Source organism: Cervus elaphus, chromosome 18 (assembly GCF_910594005.1).
Source record: "Cervus elaphus chromosome 18, mCerEla1.1, whole genome shotgun sequence".
Lineage (NCBI taxonomy): Eukaryota > Metazoa > Chordata > Mammalia > Artiodactyla > Cervidae > Cervus > Cervus elaphus.
This window is the reverse complement of record NC_057832.1, coordinates 123,061,996-123,074,213: the sequence shown is the minus strand read 5'-3', so window position 1 is coordinate 123,074,213 and position 12,218 is coordinate 123,061,996. Positions and strand designations below refer to the sequence as shown.

General features: G+C 41.6%; 1 protein-coding gene across 5 annotated transcripts in view; it reads left to right on the top strand.

The window, feature by feature from the left end:
- Positions 1–12,218, top strand: part of LMBR1 (limb development membrane protein 1) — a 134,300-nt gene that overhangs the window by 90,751 nt on the left and 31,331 nt on the right. For all 5 annotated transcript variants that reach the window (XM_043871948.1, XM_043871944.1, XM_043871945.1 and 2 more), the window contains 3 exons: positions 7,155–7,235; positions 9,618–9,694; positions 10,341–10,418. In XM_043871948.1, the coding sequence (XP_043727883.1) occupies positions 7,155–7,235; positions 9,618–9,694; positions 10,341–10,418 (236 nt within the window). The remainder of the gene's footprint in view (positions 1–7,154; positions 7,236–9,617; positions 9,695–10,340; positions 10,419–12,218) is intronic.

The following is a 12,218-nucleotide window of genomic DNA, read 5'->3' as shown; positions in this document are numbered from 1 at the left end:
ATGAACCTATGGACACCTTCTCTTTGACAAAGGAGGCAAGGATATACAATGGAAAAAAGACAACCTCTTTAACAAGTGGTGCTGGGAAAACTGGTCAACCACTTGTAAAAGAATGAAACTAGAACACTTTCTAACACCATACACAAAAATAAACTCAAAATGGATTAAAGATCTAAATGTAAGACAAGAATGTATTCTTGATTTTAGTGTGCAGGTCACTCAGTGTTTATTAACTACCTATTGTGTGCCTAGCATTGTGTCATCAAAAAAAAATAAAAACAGTGTTACAGAAACATCACTTTAGTTCTTTTCCTTTGAAAACTTTGATTGGCCTGGACATCTGTACTGAGCTTTTTAGATATCACACCCACAAAGTAGGCATTTATGTCTTTTAATTTTACGTTAACAGCAGGAATACTTTATCTACTCTGATTCCCTTTCAAAATTCTGAATAGTCATCAGATTATTATTTCTAGCAGTGAACTGGATACTGGAATTATGCTTTTCTTTACAAGCATAGGGGATGAAACATAGTTTGGGATTGTATTTGTAATTTATTAGGTGTAGAAGTTAAATGACCATTAGCTACAGATACATACATATAATTTATAAAGAAATGGAATGAAAAGTAAAATATTCTTACCTCTAAGACTATTAAATGCAAAGATACTTGAGAATCTTATAATGCTTTGCTGTCTTACTGTAAATCTCTTTGTGATACAGAAGTGTCCATTAATTCTGTAACTTAAGTGTCTTGCTTTGGCTGCCAGAAACTCTGAATTTGTAGTAGCAGTATAGTAGTTTTGGGGCACACTATGTGAATACCTCTATACTATCTTTACCTCCATTCTGTAATCAACTATATATTGGGAAGCAAAAAAACTCAGGAGTTCTGGAAATAGTGTGTAACATTTCAGTGCTTTCAAGACCTCAGGTTCTCCAAAGGGGAGGAGGGGAGAGTATTGGATTTCTGTCTCTTCAGTGACGGCCGGTAGTGAGAGTGGGAGTGCAGAGGGCACAGTCCTTCCCGTCCCTAGAGACCTAGGTAGGACTGGAGCTTTCTGATTGCACAGGAGGGCTTTAGTGCTCCGAGCTGCCTTGTGCCGTTGGCTGAACCCTCTCTGCAGGCTCTCTCCCTTTAAGAAAGGAGTGCTGTTTGCACCCCGAGAGACGCCAGAGCACTGAGTCTTCTTCCTCCCGAGTCGGTGTTTCTGGCCGGTTCATCCCTAGTCCCCAAGAACACCAGTTACTGGCCTGCAGATGTCTGTCACTGTTTGAGGGCTGGTCTGCCTGGAGAGGGATGAGGGAGCAAGAGCAGCAGATCTGGACGTGGTGTTTGCTCAGGGCTGAGGTGAGGGCCGAGGTGAGCATCTAGAGACTGTGTTTCCGGTTGAAGTCAGCTGTTGGGAAAGACAAAGGAGGATTCGTACTCAGCCCCCCAAAGTAGTACAGGTTATCAAAGAGATGTCACTGGAGCAGAAAAAGGACTGCCTAGAATGTGGGGATAAGTTTTAAAATTTAGTAGGCAAGAGATGAGGTGGTCCTTGTGATAGACAGAATAGGGTCTCGCGGAAGCGTCCGAGTCCTCACCTCCAGAGCCTGTGCATGTGTCCCCTGGCATGGGGACGGGGCTGTGCACTGTGCTTCAGTGAGGGGCTTGGCATTATCCTGGGTGCTCTGGTGGGCAGGCGCCGTGTCACCACAGCAGCGCGAGGAGTGAGCGATGAGGCAGGCGGTCACAGAAGGGGACGTGGCGCGGAAGCGGAGGGTGGAGTGACCCGAGGAAAGGCCCCCAAGCCCAGGAGGGCTGGCCGTCTCCAGAAGCCGGTTCTCCCTGGGGTCTGCGGAGGGCGCAGTCCTGCCCCGCCTTTGGGTTAGACTCCTGACCTCTGGAACAGAAGGCAAGACGTCCACGCTGCTTTAAGTCACTGAGTTTATGGTAGTTTGTCACAGCAGCAGTGGGAAAATGATACAGTTCTTCTGAAAACTGAATCAGTCATCTGGTAGAATCAAGTGAGAGAAACAAGAGAGAGAAGGAAATCAGAAATGAAATAATAGAACTGGACTACAGAGTTAATATACCTAATCTAAGTAACATCTAGAGGGAGAAAAAAGAACAACCAGGAAAAAAGTAAATAAATAATAGAAGAAACAGTCAATGAGCTGAGGAAAGAGTTGCGTGTACATTAAAAAGGTAACAGAGTCCTAGGTAAGATTATTAGCAAGAAATTGAAAAGATCCAGTTATCCTATTGGATTCGTGAATTCTAATAATGATAATGATAAAAACAGGTTTACTGGCTTTGACGTAGAAGAGTCACTTACAAAGGAGAGAGAGAAGAATTAAACTTCCCATTTATCACCTGTTAAGGATTATTGAGTACTCTGGAGTCTCAAGGGTGCAGGGAAGATGGCAGTTAAAAATTCATGCATTTCTAAAAATGTCATGTACCTATTAAGACAGAAAAAGGCATTCATTCATTTATTCATTTTAGAGTAGTATGTTTGGTGACTAGGTGCTGTTGTAGTCATTAAGGACACGGTAGCTCCATACCAGTGGAAGAATGTAGTAATAATCTCAAACTAAGGATTTTTAAAACCACCTCAGCACAAACCATGGCTTAGGAGGGGTGGGTGGAAAGCAGTGAGAGGATGGTTTCTGAAAAGCATTGTGAAATTTCGCCTTGGTGGGGGATCAGTTGCCTAGTAAGGTTTCCCTGTGGGGTTTTATGTGGAAACAAATGTAAGTCTTAAGTCAGTGTGCTCAGGATGAGAAAGTAACCACTGAAGTGTCAACTTTACATGAGGGAAAAGAATAAACAGAAACTCCACTTGCTGGGAAAAGAAGAAATGGTAAGCAAACTAAAGTAAACAGGAGTCACGAAATCACGGGAAAGGAGGGAGGGCATCCGTCTCGGCCACAAGCCAGCTTGTGGGCAGCGGGGCTCAGGGCCTGGGTATCACTGATGCGCCGCTGGAACACCCGCCTCGCAGCCCGCTCTGTGTGAAAACTTCTGGTTACATGAAACTGTCTCCTTATTTTTGAGGTGAGTTTTCACACAAGCACAGACCTAAAAGGAGGAGAACTTGAGTGGAGAAGGCCACACAGATGTTTTGAAATTTATCAGACCTGAGAGAATTTTAGAAGCGACTAGTTCAGCAGACCCACGGAAGTTGAATCCTGCACCATCTGTCCTTGATTCATACCTGAGCCCCTGAAAGTCCCCGAAGCGGCAGCAGTGGACCCCTGCCAAAGTGGGGCTGAATGGGATGGATTAAGGCAAGGGGGCTGGCTGAGCAGCCTGCTCGTCAAAGAGCTTGACTCCCATCTCTCCCCCCATCCAGGGTTACTTTCCAGAGAAAGGAAAGCTGTGGCCTGGGCATGGGTTGAGGGAGTGGTGGATGGATGAGTGCTTACAGACTAAATGCCTGGGGCCCCGGCTGTCTTCGCTGGGACAGCAGAGCTCTAAAACCCCAAGAAGGAGATCAGAGGAGTCTTCTCTGGGGATTCTGTCTGTCCAGGAGGGCCTCCCAGGCTCCTAGCAGTTGGGTGCCTGTGAAGAACCCCTGTTGGGGCACCCAACAGGAAGTCTTATTGCAGTTGTAGAGTTTCAAATCAAATTGTCATTTTAGTGTTTCCTTCTTAAGTGTGAACCAACAACTCAGACTCACCAGACTTAAGAGGAAGACTTCTCCCAGGAAAGTAGGAACCAAAACAAACACACAGTAAAGGATGCTGGGGGAGACAGAGCATGCACAGGATAAGAACGCATGCAAGTAAATGTATCGTTGGTATTCTGTGAGAGACTGGGACTGCATCCATGAGAAAGGCCAGGATTCCGTAAGGATGGAATAACTGGTGAAAGAAAGGGCACCATGAAATTTAGAAATGCTAATATGTCTAAAGGATTGGAAGATAAAGAAGGTAGGTCAAAATGGGCAAAAATCAGGTGGAGTTACAATATTAGAGAACCAGTTCAGGATATCTTAACATCCAACTAATAGGAATTCCAAGTGGGGAGAGCAGAGAAAATGAGATGGAGGAGATGACAAAATCAAGCAGATGTCCCAGTCCTAAAGGACAGGAACTCACGGATTGAAAGTGCTCACCCAGGGCCCAGCCTGGAGCACAAGAGTGACTCCTAACACCTGGACAAGGGCCCACCTGTTCTCTAGGGGTAATGAGAAGCAGTTTGCACTCAGGCCTAGCAGGAAGAAGAGCTTCATACTGCTCAGAGCCATCACTGGGAGCTGGCAGACAGTGGAGCAATGGCATCACAGTTCTGACAGATAAGTAGTTTTATCCTGACTAATAAATAGTAATAAATCTGTAAACACTAAAGGGAAAGGTTCCCTTGTGATTTCTTGATTTTCCTGCATTAACTATTACTTGACAACTACAGAAGATGAGAATTTAAGTCTCTGTAAGTCACATGCCTTGTCATTCCTCATATTTTTTAAATAAAGAAGTAATTTATGTTTAACCAAATTTTAATATTGACTTCAGTCGCTCAGTTGTGTCCGCCTCTTTGTGACCCCATGAACCACAGCACGCCAGGCCTCCCTGTCCGTCACCAACTCCCGGAGTTCACCCAAACCCCTGTCCATTGTGTTGGTGATGCCATCCAACCATCTCATCCTCTGTCATCCCCTTCTCTGGCCCTCAATCTTTCCCAGCATCAGGGTCTTTTCAAATGAGTCAGCTCTCCGCATCAGGTGGCCAAAGTATTGTACTTTGCACTTCCACATCAGTCCCTCCAATCAACACCCAGGACTGATCTCCTTTAGGATGGACTGGTTGGATCTCCTTGCAGTCCAAGGGACTCTCAAGAGTCTTCTCCAACACCACAGTTCAAAAGCATCAATTCTTCGGCGCTCAGCTTTGTTTATAGTCCAACTCTCACATCCATACATGACCACTGGAAAAACCATAACCTTGACTAGACAGACCTTTGTTGGCAAAGTAATGTCTCTGCTGTTTAATATGCTGTCTAGGTTGGTCCTTGACTCCAAGGACTTCCCTGGTAGCTCAGATGGTAAAGTGCCTGCCTACAATGCAGGAGACCCCGGTTCAATCCCTGGGTTGGGAAGATCCCCTGGAGAAGGAAATGGCAACCCACTCCAGTACTCTTGCCTGGAGAATCCCATGGACGGAGGATCCTGTTAGACTACATTCCATGGGGTCGCAAAGAGTCGGACACAACTGAGCGACTTCACTTCCCTTCACTTCACTAGGTTGGTCATAACTTTCCTTCCAAGGAATAAGCGTCTTTTAATTTCATGGCTGCAATCACCATCTGCAGTGATTTTGGAGCCCAGAAAAATAAATTTGGATAGTTTCAAAAAAATTACCTCCCATTCATCTTTTCTTCGCTTGCTGCTGGAGGAAATAAAGACATTTGCGAGGAAAGTTTAGCTTTTAATTAGTGGTAAGTGCATAAAAAGCTAAGCAAATGGAAAAAAAGATTAATTCTGGGAGTAAAAAAGAAAAATGGAAGAAAGGAAAGCTAATGGTAGTATATTACATGGGTAAGCAGTGGATAAAATTTGTATTGTAATAATGTAGACATTGAATATTGGTCTAATGAAAATTATCAATATGTCTGAAAGGCGGAGATGAATATGAAGAAAGGCATTAAGGACAGTGGGGGTCATGATGTAATGATAAAAGGTGGGATTTGTGAGGGACATGCTACAGTTTTATAGGAGCCCCCAAATCTTATTAGCAAATACATAATGAAGAAAAAATCTTAAAAATTGAGAAAAAGCTAATCTATCAAAGTACAGTTGTAGTGGGGGGTTGTTTATTTGCTCATTTCAGAATTTAGTAAATAAAATAGAAATGAGCTTCCTGAGTGTTTCTGATAAAGAATCTACCTATCAATGCAGGAGATGTGGGTGCAGTACCTGGGTCGGGAAGATCCCCTGGAGAAGGAAATGGCAACCCACTCCAGTATTCTTACAGGGATAATCCCATGGACAGAGAAGCCTGGAGGACTGCAGTCCATAGGTTGCAAAGAGTTGGACACGCCTAAGTGACTGAGCACACATGCATGGAACTATACAAAGCATTGGAGAAACAGCAGAAAATATGAATAGGGCATGCATGTTAAAGTAACAACGGGAAAACATCATTTGCCCTTCATACTGGCAAAACTTCAAGAGTTACAACATCCACTGCTGGGAAGACTGGAAAACATAGATCTTGACTTATGATGGGTTACCTCTTGATAAACCCGTTGCAAGTTGAAAATACCTAACCTGCCAAACACAGTTTAGCCCGGCCTACCTAAAGTGGGCGCTCGGAGCACTGAGGTTGTAGCACTGGCATTAGCCTAGAGCTGGGCCAGTCGTCTGATGCCAGACACATGTTACAGTGAGGTGCTGCTAGAAATGTAAGTCACTACAGTAATTTATTATAGTCACAGCATTTGAGGGGGAAGTAACCTTTAAATACCTTTTAAAAGTGTTAGTGCTTGTATTGTTTGACTTTGCAGTCTAAAACCAGAATGTGCTGTATGTGTCTAGAAGAATGTTCATAGTGGCAAAAAAATGGAAGAATACCTGAATATTCATAAACAGAATAATTCTGGATAAAATTGACGTATGTCCATACTCAAATATTTATTCGGCTGTTAAGTTGGGGCTGTTTGTCAGCATGGACATATCATTAACTAGGAAAGCAGGTGGTGAAATAATGTCTGATTTTCCCTATTCTTATAAAATATATAGTGAAGACTGTGAATATGATGAAATATGGATCTGTGCGTATGTACTTGCAGATGAAGAAAGCATCACCCAAGCTGCTGGCAAATTGTCCCATTCGGGAGGTGGGATGATGAGGCGATTTTGATCTTTCACTTTTTATTATAAGCACGTGATACTTTTGTAATTAATTAAAAATTAATAATAGATCAAATAAGAATTTTACCAGAGAAAGACTTTTTCTAGGAATCATGTAGTGTTTAATCAGCAAGAACTTGGAAGTTTTTCAGGGTACGGAAGTGGATGTATGTTTCTGTGAATCACAGCAGCCTTTGTTTTCATTATCAGTAATCAGGATTGGCAATGTGTTTTTTGTGTTTTCATTAACTGTGAAGGCTGCCTGTTCTGAGCTCTGCTGTTTCACTTCTAAAACGTGCTTGCTTCCACTAGGACTGTCTTCGTCAGTGGAATATAACGTAACAGAGTTGGAACAAGAACTTGAAAATGTAAAGATTCTGAAGAAAAAATTAGGTATTGTACATTTTTTTCCCTTTTTCCCTCGACTTATGTATTGGACTTTGTTTCTTATTAAAGACTACTGTAGTCTGTAATACTTTTAAGAATTATGAACTGTCTATGTTACAAGCTTTCAGTCTGCCCAAAACCATTAATAAAGAATGTCTTTTAGTTTGGAGGGAGGATGAACATGGATTTATTCACTTTTTTTAGTTGCTGTTTTGTATGTGTACAAAATGAGTTTTCATAGATGATGATGCTCAAATATATCACTCCACTATCTTTTTCACTTGTATTATTTCTGATAAGTAATCTTCTGTTATTCTTACCTTTCAGTGCCTTTTTTTCTTTGTATTTATCCTTCCTTAGGTCTGTGGCACATCACGAGTACGTGGCTTAGTGTCTCTCATCTACTTGGGCACCTGTTGGTCGTTGTCTCATCAGATACTGCAGCTGTTCCTTTTCTTGCATATCCTCAGACTTCAGTTACAATATGCAGGACCTTTTCCCTCTTAAATTTTTTGTTTTCTCTCATTTTTAATTGATGTGCTTTGGTCTGATATTTTCTACTGATCTGTCTTCCGTTTCACTCTTTTTAGCCATGTTCCAACTGTTGTCAGAACTCTTTGTTGGACTCTGAAGTTCAGTTACAGTGTTTTCAGTTCTAGAATTTCCATTTGGTTATTTTTCTTGATTCAAATTGTGACATTTTCCATTTTGTTGCTTATATTGAACATATCAGTTATTAATAGTTGCTTTAAAGCTGTTTTCTTTCATGTCCAGTATCAGGATCTGCTGAAAGTCCGCTCCTGTTGTCATCTTTTTCTCTGTCCTTCCTCCTGGTAGCATTCCTCATACAAAACCGTATGATGACTCTGCATGATGCTTTGTTCTCACTGAGAGGATTTACTCTCACTTCTGGTTAGAGTTCGCGTAGGGACAGGTCAGTCTAGCCGTCTGTCTGGGCTTAAAGTCGTTTGAAACTGGGTTTTGCTCTTTGTGAGGGCTTGTCTGTTTCCGGTTTGGCCTTCCTCCTTAGGTACAGCTTTTCCTTGGTCCTAGCTAAAAGCCTGCTCCTGCTTGTTTTGTTGTCGACTCTGACCCTATCTTCTTCATCCGGTGTAAGCCTGACAGAAGCTTTGCTCAGCTTCTCTGCCTCCTTCTGCCCCTTTTGGTTCCTCTTCTCAGCCTTTGAGCCACTGATGCCTTGAAGGGGAAAGTAGCTGAGTGTTTTTGCTCTTTCCTTTCCCTGTGACCACAGCCTCTCAAATTCTGGCTACCTTGGTAGCTCCAAGCCCTACTTGTGTCTCACTGGCTCTGTTGAGTGTGCTGAAAGCTTTGCTTCAGCATCGTTTTCTTTTACCCCCAACTTCTGTGTTATTTCCCAGCCTTGTGGGTCTGTTTGGAAAGTACTGTGCAAGGCAGCATGGTACGTATTGAGGCTCCCATCAGTTCATCTGACAGAATGGCCCTCAGTTTTCATTATCATGGTGACTCTCTGATATCTTCACACACGTTGCTTTTTTTTTTCTTCTTTCTTTCTTTTTTTTTTTATTAGTTGGAGGCTAATTACTTCACAGCATTTCAGTGGGTTTTGTCATACATTGATATGAATCAGCCATAGATTTACACGTATTCCCCATCCCACACATTGCTTTTTAAAAAATTAAATGTGATCCATCTTTTCCAGTTGTGGCATAAGGATTGGGGTGATACAAGGTAGACTTTGTCACTAGAAGTAGAATTTTGCTTCCAGCCATTAGAAAACGGGGAGTGTTTATCTTTAGGTGTGGGATCAGAGGGCACTCCTACCCATGTTACCTGGTACTCCAGATCTCTGCCAGTGTGTCAGACTCTCAGTATGTAAACATGTAAATTAAAAAACAGACAGAGATAACTCTATTTTCGGGAGTAAGCTGTATATCCACAACATATTTCATTAACAATTGAAACGTGTTTGCAGCATTCCCTGGTGGCTCAGATGGTAAAGAATCTGCCTGCCGTGCGGGAGACCTGGGTTCGATCCCTGAGTTGCAAAGATTCCTCTAGAGAAGGGAATGGTAACCCACTCCATTATTTGGCCTGGAGAATTCCATGGACAGAGGAGCCTGGTGGGCTACAGTCCATGGAGTTGTAGAGTCAGACATGACTGAGCAACTTTCACTTCACTTGGCAGTGTTAAGATTTGAGCATCATAGGATTGAGCTGTTTAATGTAGCAAACTGATTTTAAAATTAGTTTGTGGAGGAAAATTAAAAACAATTTATGGCTTTAGGAAAATATTTATGTAAAAATAATACATACTGGTTGTAGTAGTATGGAATGAAAATGTGAATCTGGAGAGAACTTTTAGAAATTGCTGAAACTTGCATTATATTTTGTTTTCCCTTCTAATAGAGAGGCGCAAAAAGGCTTCAGCATGGGAAAGAAACTTGGTGTACCCTGCTGTTATGGTTCTTCTCCTCACTGAGACAGTAAGGGTTTGTTTGCTGTTAAATAAAGCAAATTATTTTCTGTTTACTTTAGCATTTATGTATGACAATTCCCTCAGCTAAATGCTTTCAGGTAAACTGGTTTTCTGTCAACAGGCTTAAAATCCATGTATGCTTTTTTTTTTTTTTTTGGTAAAAACTCAATAGAGCAAGAATTAAAATTAAGGGGAATTTTTAAAAAGTTCTCAAGATTATCTGTTTCCTCATAAAAGTGGGAAATTCATTCTTTTGTTTCAATTGAAAATTAAGCAGAGACATGGTGTTGCTGATACCCTGCTCAAACTCTGTGATAGGGTATGAAAATTATTACATTAGTTCTGATAACATTTTAACCATTTGTTAAGTATGTGCAGTTGGGTTTCTAGTTGGTAAAATCGGTTAATAAATGGACCTTTGTTACTAGCTTTTGTCTTAAGCTTTGAGATTACAACACTTTGCAGAATTTTTGAGAATTTATTCTGAAATTTTTATAGTCTCATTATTTCAGGTTTATATGTAGAATTTTGGTCTTTACTGCTTTTCCTCTATTCTGAAGCATACATTTGGTTGGTTACTGAGATTTTAATATATGTATATTGGCAAAATATCTTTGAAATTCAGAACTGATGGCTTACTTTTTTTGTTGTAGTCCATTTCTGTCCTCTTGGTGGCTTGTAATATTCTTTGCCTGTTGGTTGATGAAACAGCAATGCCAAAGGGAACAAGGGTAAAGTAAAACACTTAATGTCTTTCTTTTGCAAAAGTATTCTATGTCTACCCTGAGTGTTTCAAATAAGTAGATGAAAGCATTTGCCTTTATGTATATATATACTTCAAGCTGTATGAACTTCTTTATGCAAGAGCTTTCATAAACAGTGTTTATAAACTATGTTTTTTGTTTCTGATTTCTTATTTTAGATTGTCTGGGCCTTGTATCAAGTATCAGAGTTTCCTTTTATACTTTGTATTAGAGTTTATCTTTGTTTTATTGAAATTCATATTTGTGATCCTTTAAGAAAATGTATATTCTGTGAAATAGTGAAATATAAAGAGTTTATATTGAGATGGTTGGATGGCATCACCAACTCTATGGACAAGAGTTGAGTAAGCTCCGGGAGTTGGTGATGGACAGGGAAGCCTGGTGTGCTATAGCCCATGGGGTCGCAAAGAGTTGAACACGACTGAGCGACTGAACTGAACTGTAAGAGTTTATTAGATGGATTCATTGAGTTTGCAAAAGATCCAAATATGGTTGTAAGGACTCATGCTTCAGAAGAGTTAGACATTATGTGAACTTGAATCAAAATGTTCAATTGCTGGAGGGAGTCAGATGTACATCTTTTCACAAATTAACTTAATTTTTTCTCTTTTTAGAAAAATTAATGATTTTATTAAATTCCAGCAGTTAGTCTATTTATGTATATTTTCCATATGGAAGATAGTTTCCACTAAATACTCATGTAAGCCTTTCTTTTTCTAGGTGTCTTTATAAACCTTTAGATACTTAAAGTAGCCTTTAAGTTTTGACCTTTTATTACCGTTTTTGAAGTTAGCACCTTTGCCATTTCCCCATAGAAATGACTTCAAAACTTTTCCAGAATTTTCATTCTTTGGGGGGAAAAAAAATTTCCTTAACCCTTTCTAGGATCTTCTGTCTGGTCTAAGAATTGAATTGAAATGAAATAGATTAACAGAAGAAAACTACTAAATTATGTGTATAAGGGAGCACTGTAAGAATAATGAGACCCCAGGACAAGTTGGGCAACTGAGGCTTATATTCCATCTTAGAGAAGAAGAGGGTAGGGGCTTGGGACTTTGAGGGGAATGAAGGCAGTTCTCCTGGGGATGGAAAAGCAGCTGTTTGGTAAACAATTGGGACCCAGAACAGACTTTGGTCTCCAGGTCCTGCCAGGCTCCTGGGCCACGCTCAGCCCTGGCCCTGGAGGGTCTGGTGACGGTGCTCCTCGTGGGCCAGGGCCTCTGTCCACATTCTTTCAGGCAGTTAAGGGGTGAAGTGGAGGCGGGCTAAAATGGAAGGCTGACTTGTCTTCTGTTTCTTAAAAACAGTCAGCCTGAAATGACCCTCATGCCAGAGAGATGTCTTTCGGGGTAGCAGACTTTGCTTCCCTACACGCCACTTCTCTCTGCACCACATGATCCACTTTTTGTCTCATAGAAGAAAGCCAGTATTTATCTTAATTCCTTTCCTTCAGTCCAAGATAAAGAACCCTGTTCTTTGAGAAGCGAATTCTTTGGGCAGTGTTTTCAGTTTAACCCCCTGCCCCCAGCCCCTTCAGCGCCTGGTCACCTCTCACTGCTGGAGCCTTGCAGCTTGCTCCAGGTTCCTCATCCCGCTAACCAGCAGCAACAGGGAGCAGCCCTCTTCCACCGGCAGCCTCGTCCTCGTCGCTGTTTAGACACAGGTCCGCTGATCTAGCAGGGAGTCCCCTACCGTGGTGACCTCTGTCTGCTTTTTAACCCAGTTTCATGTAGCGCATGCTGGGTAAGGCCCAAGCTCCACGATACA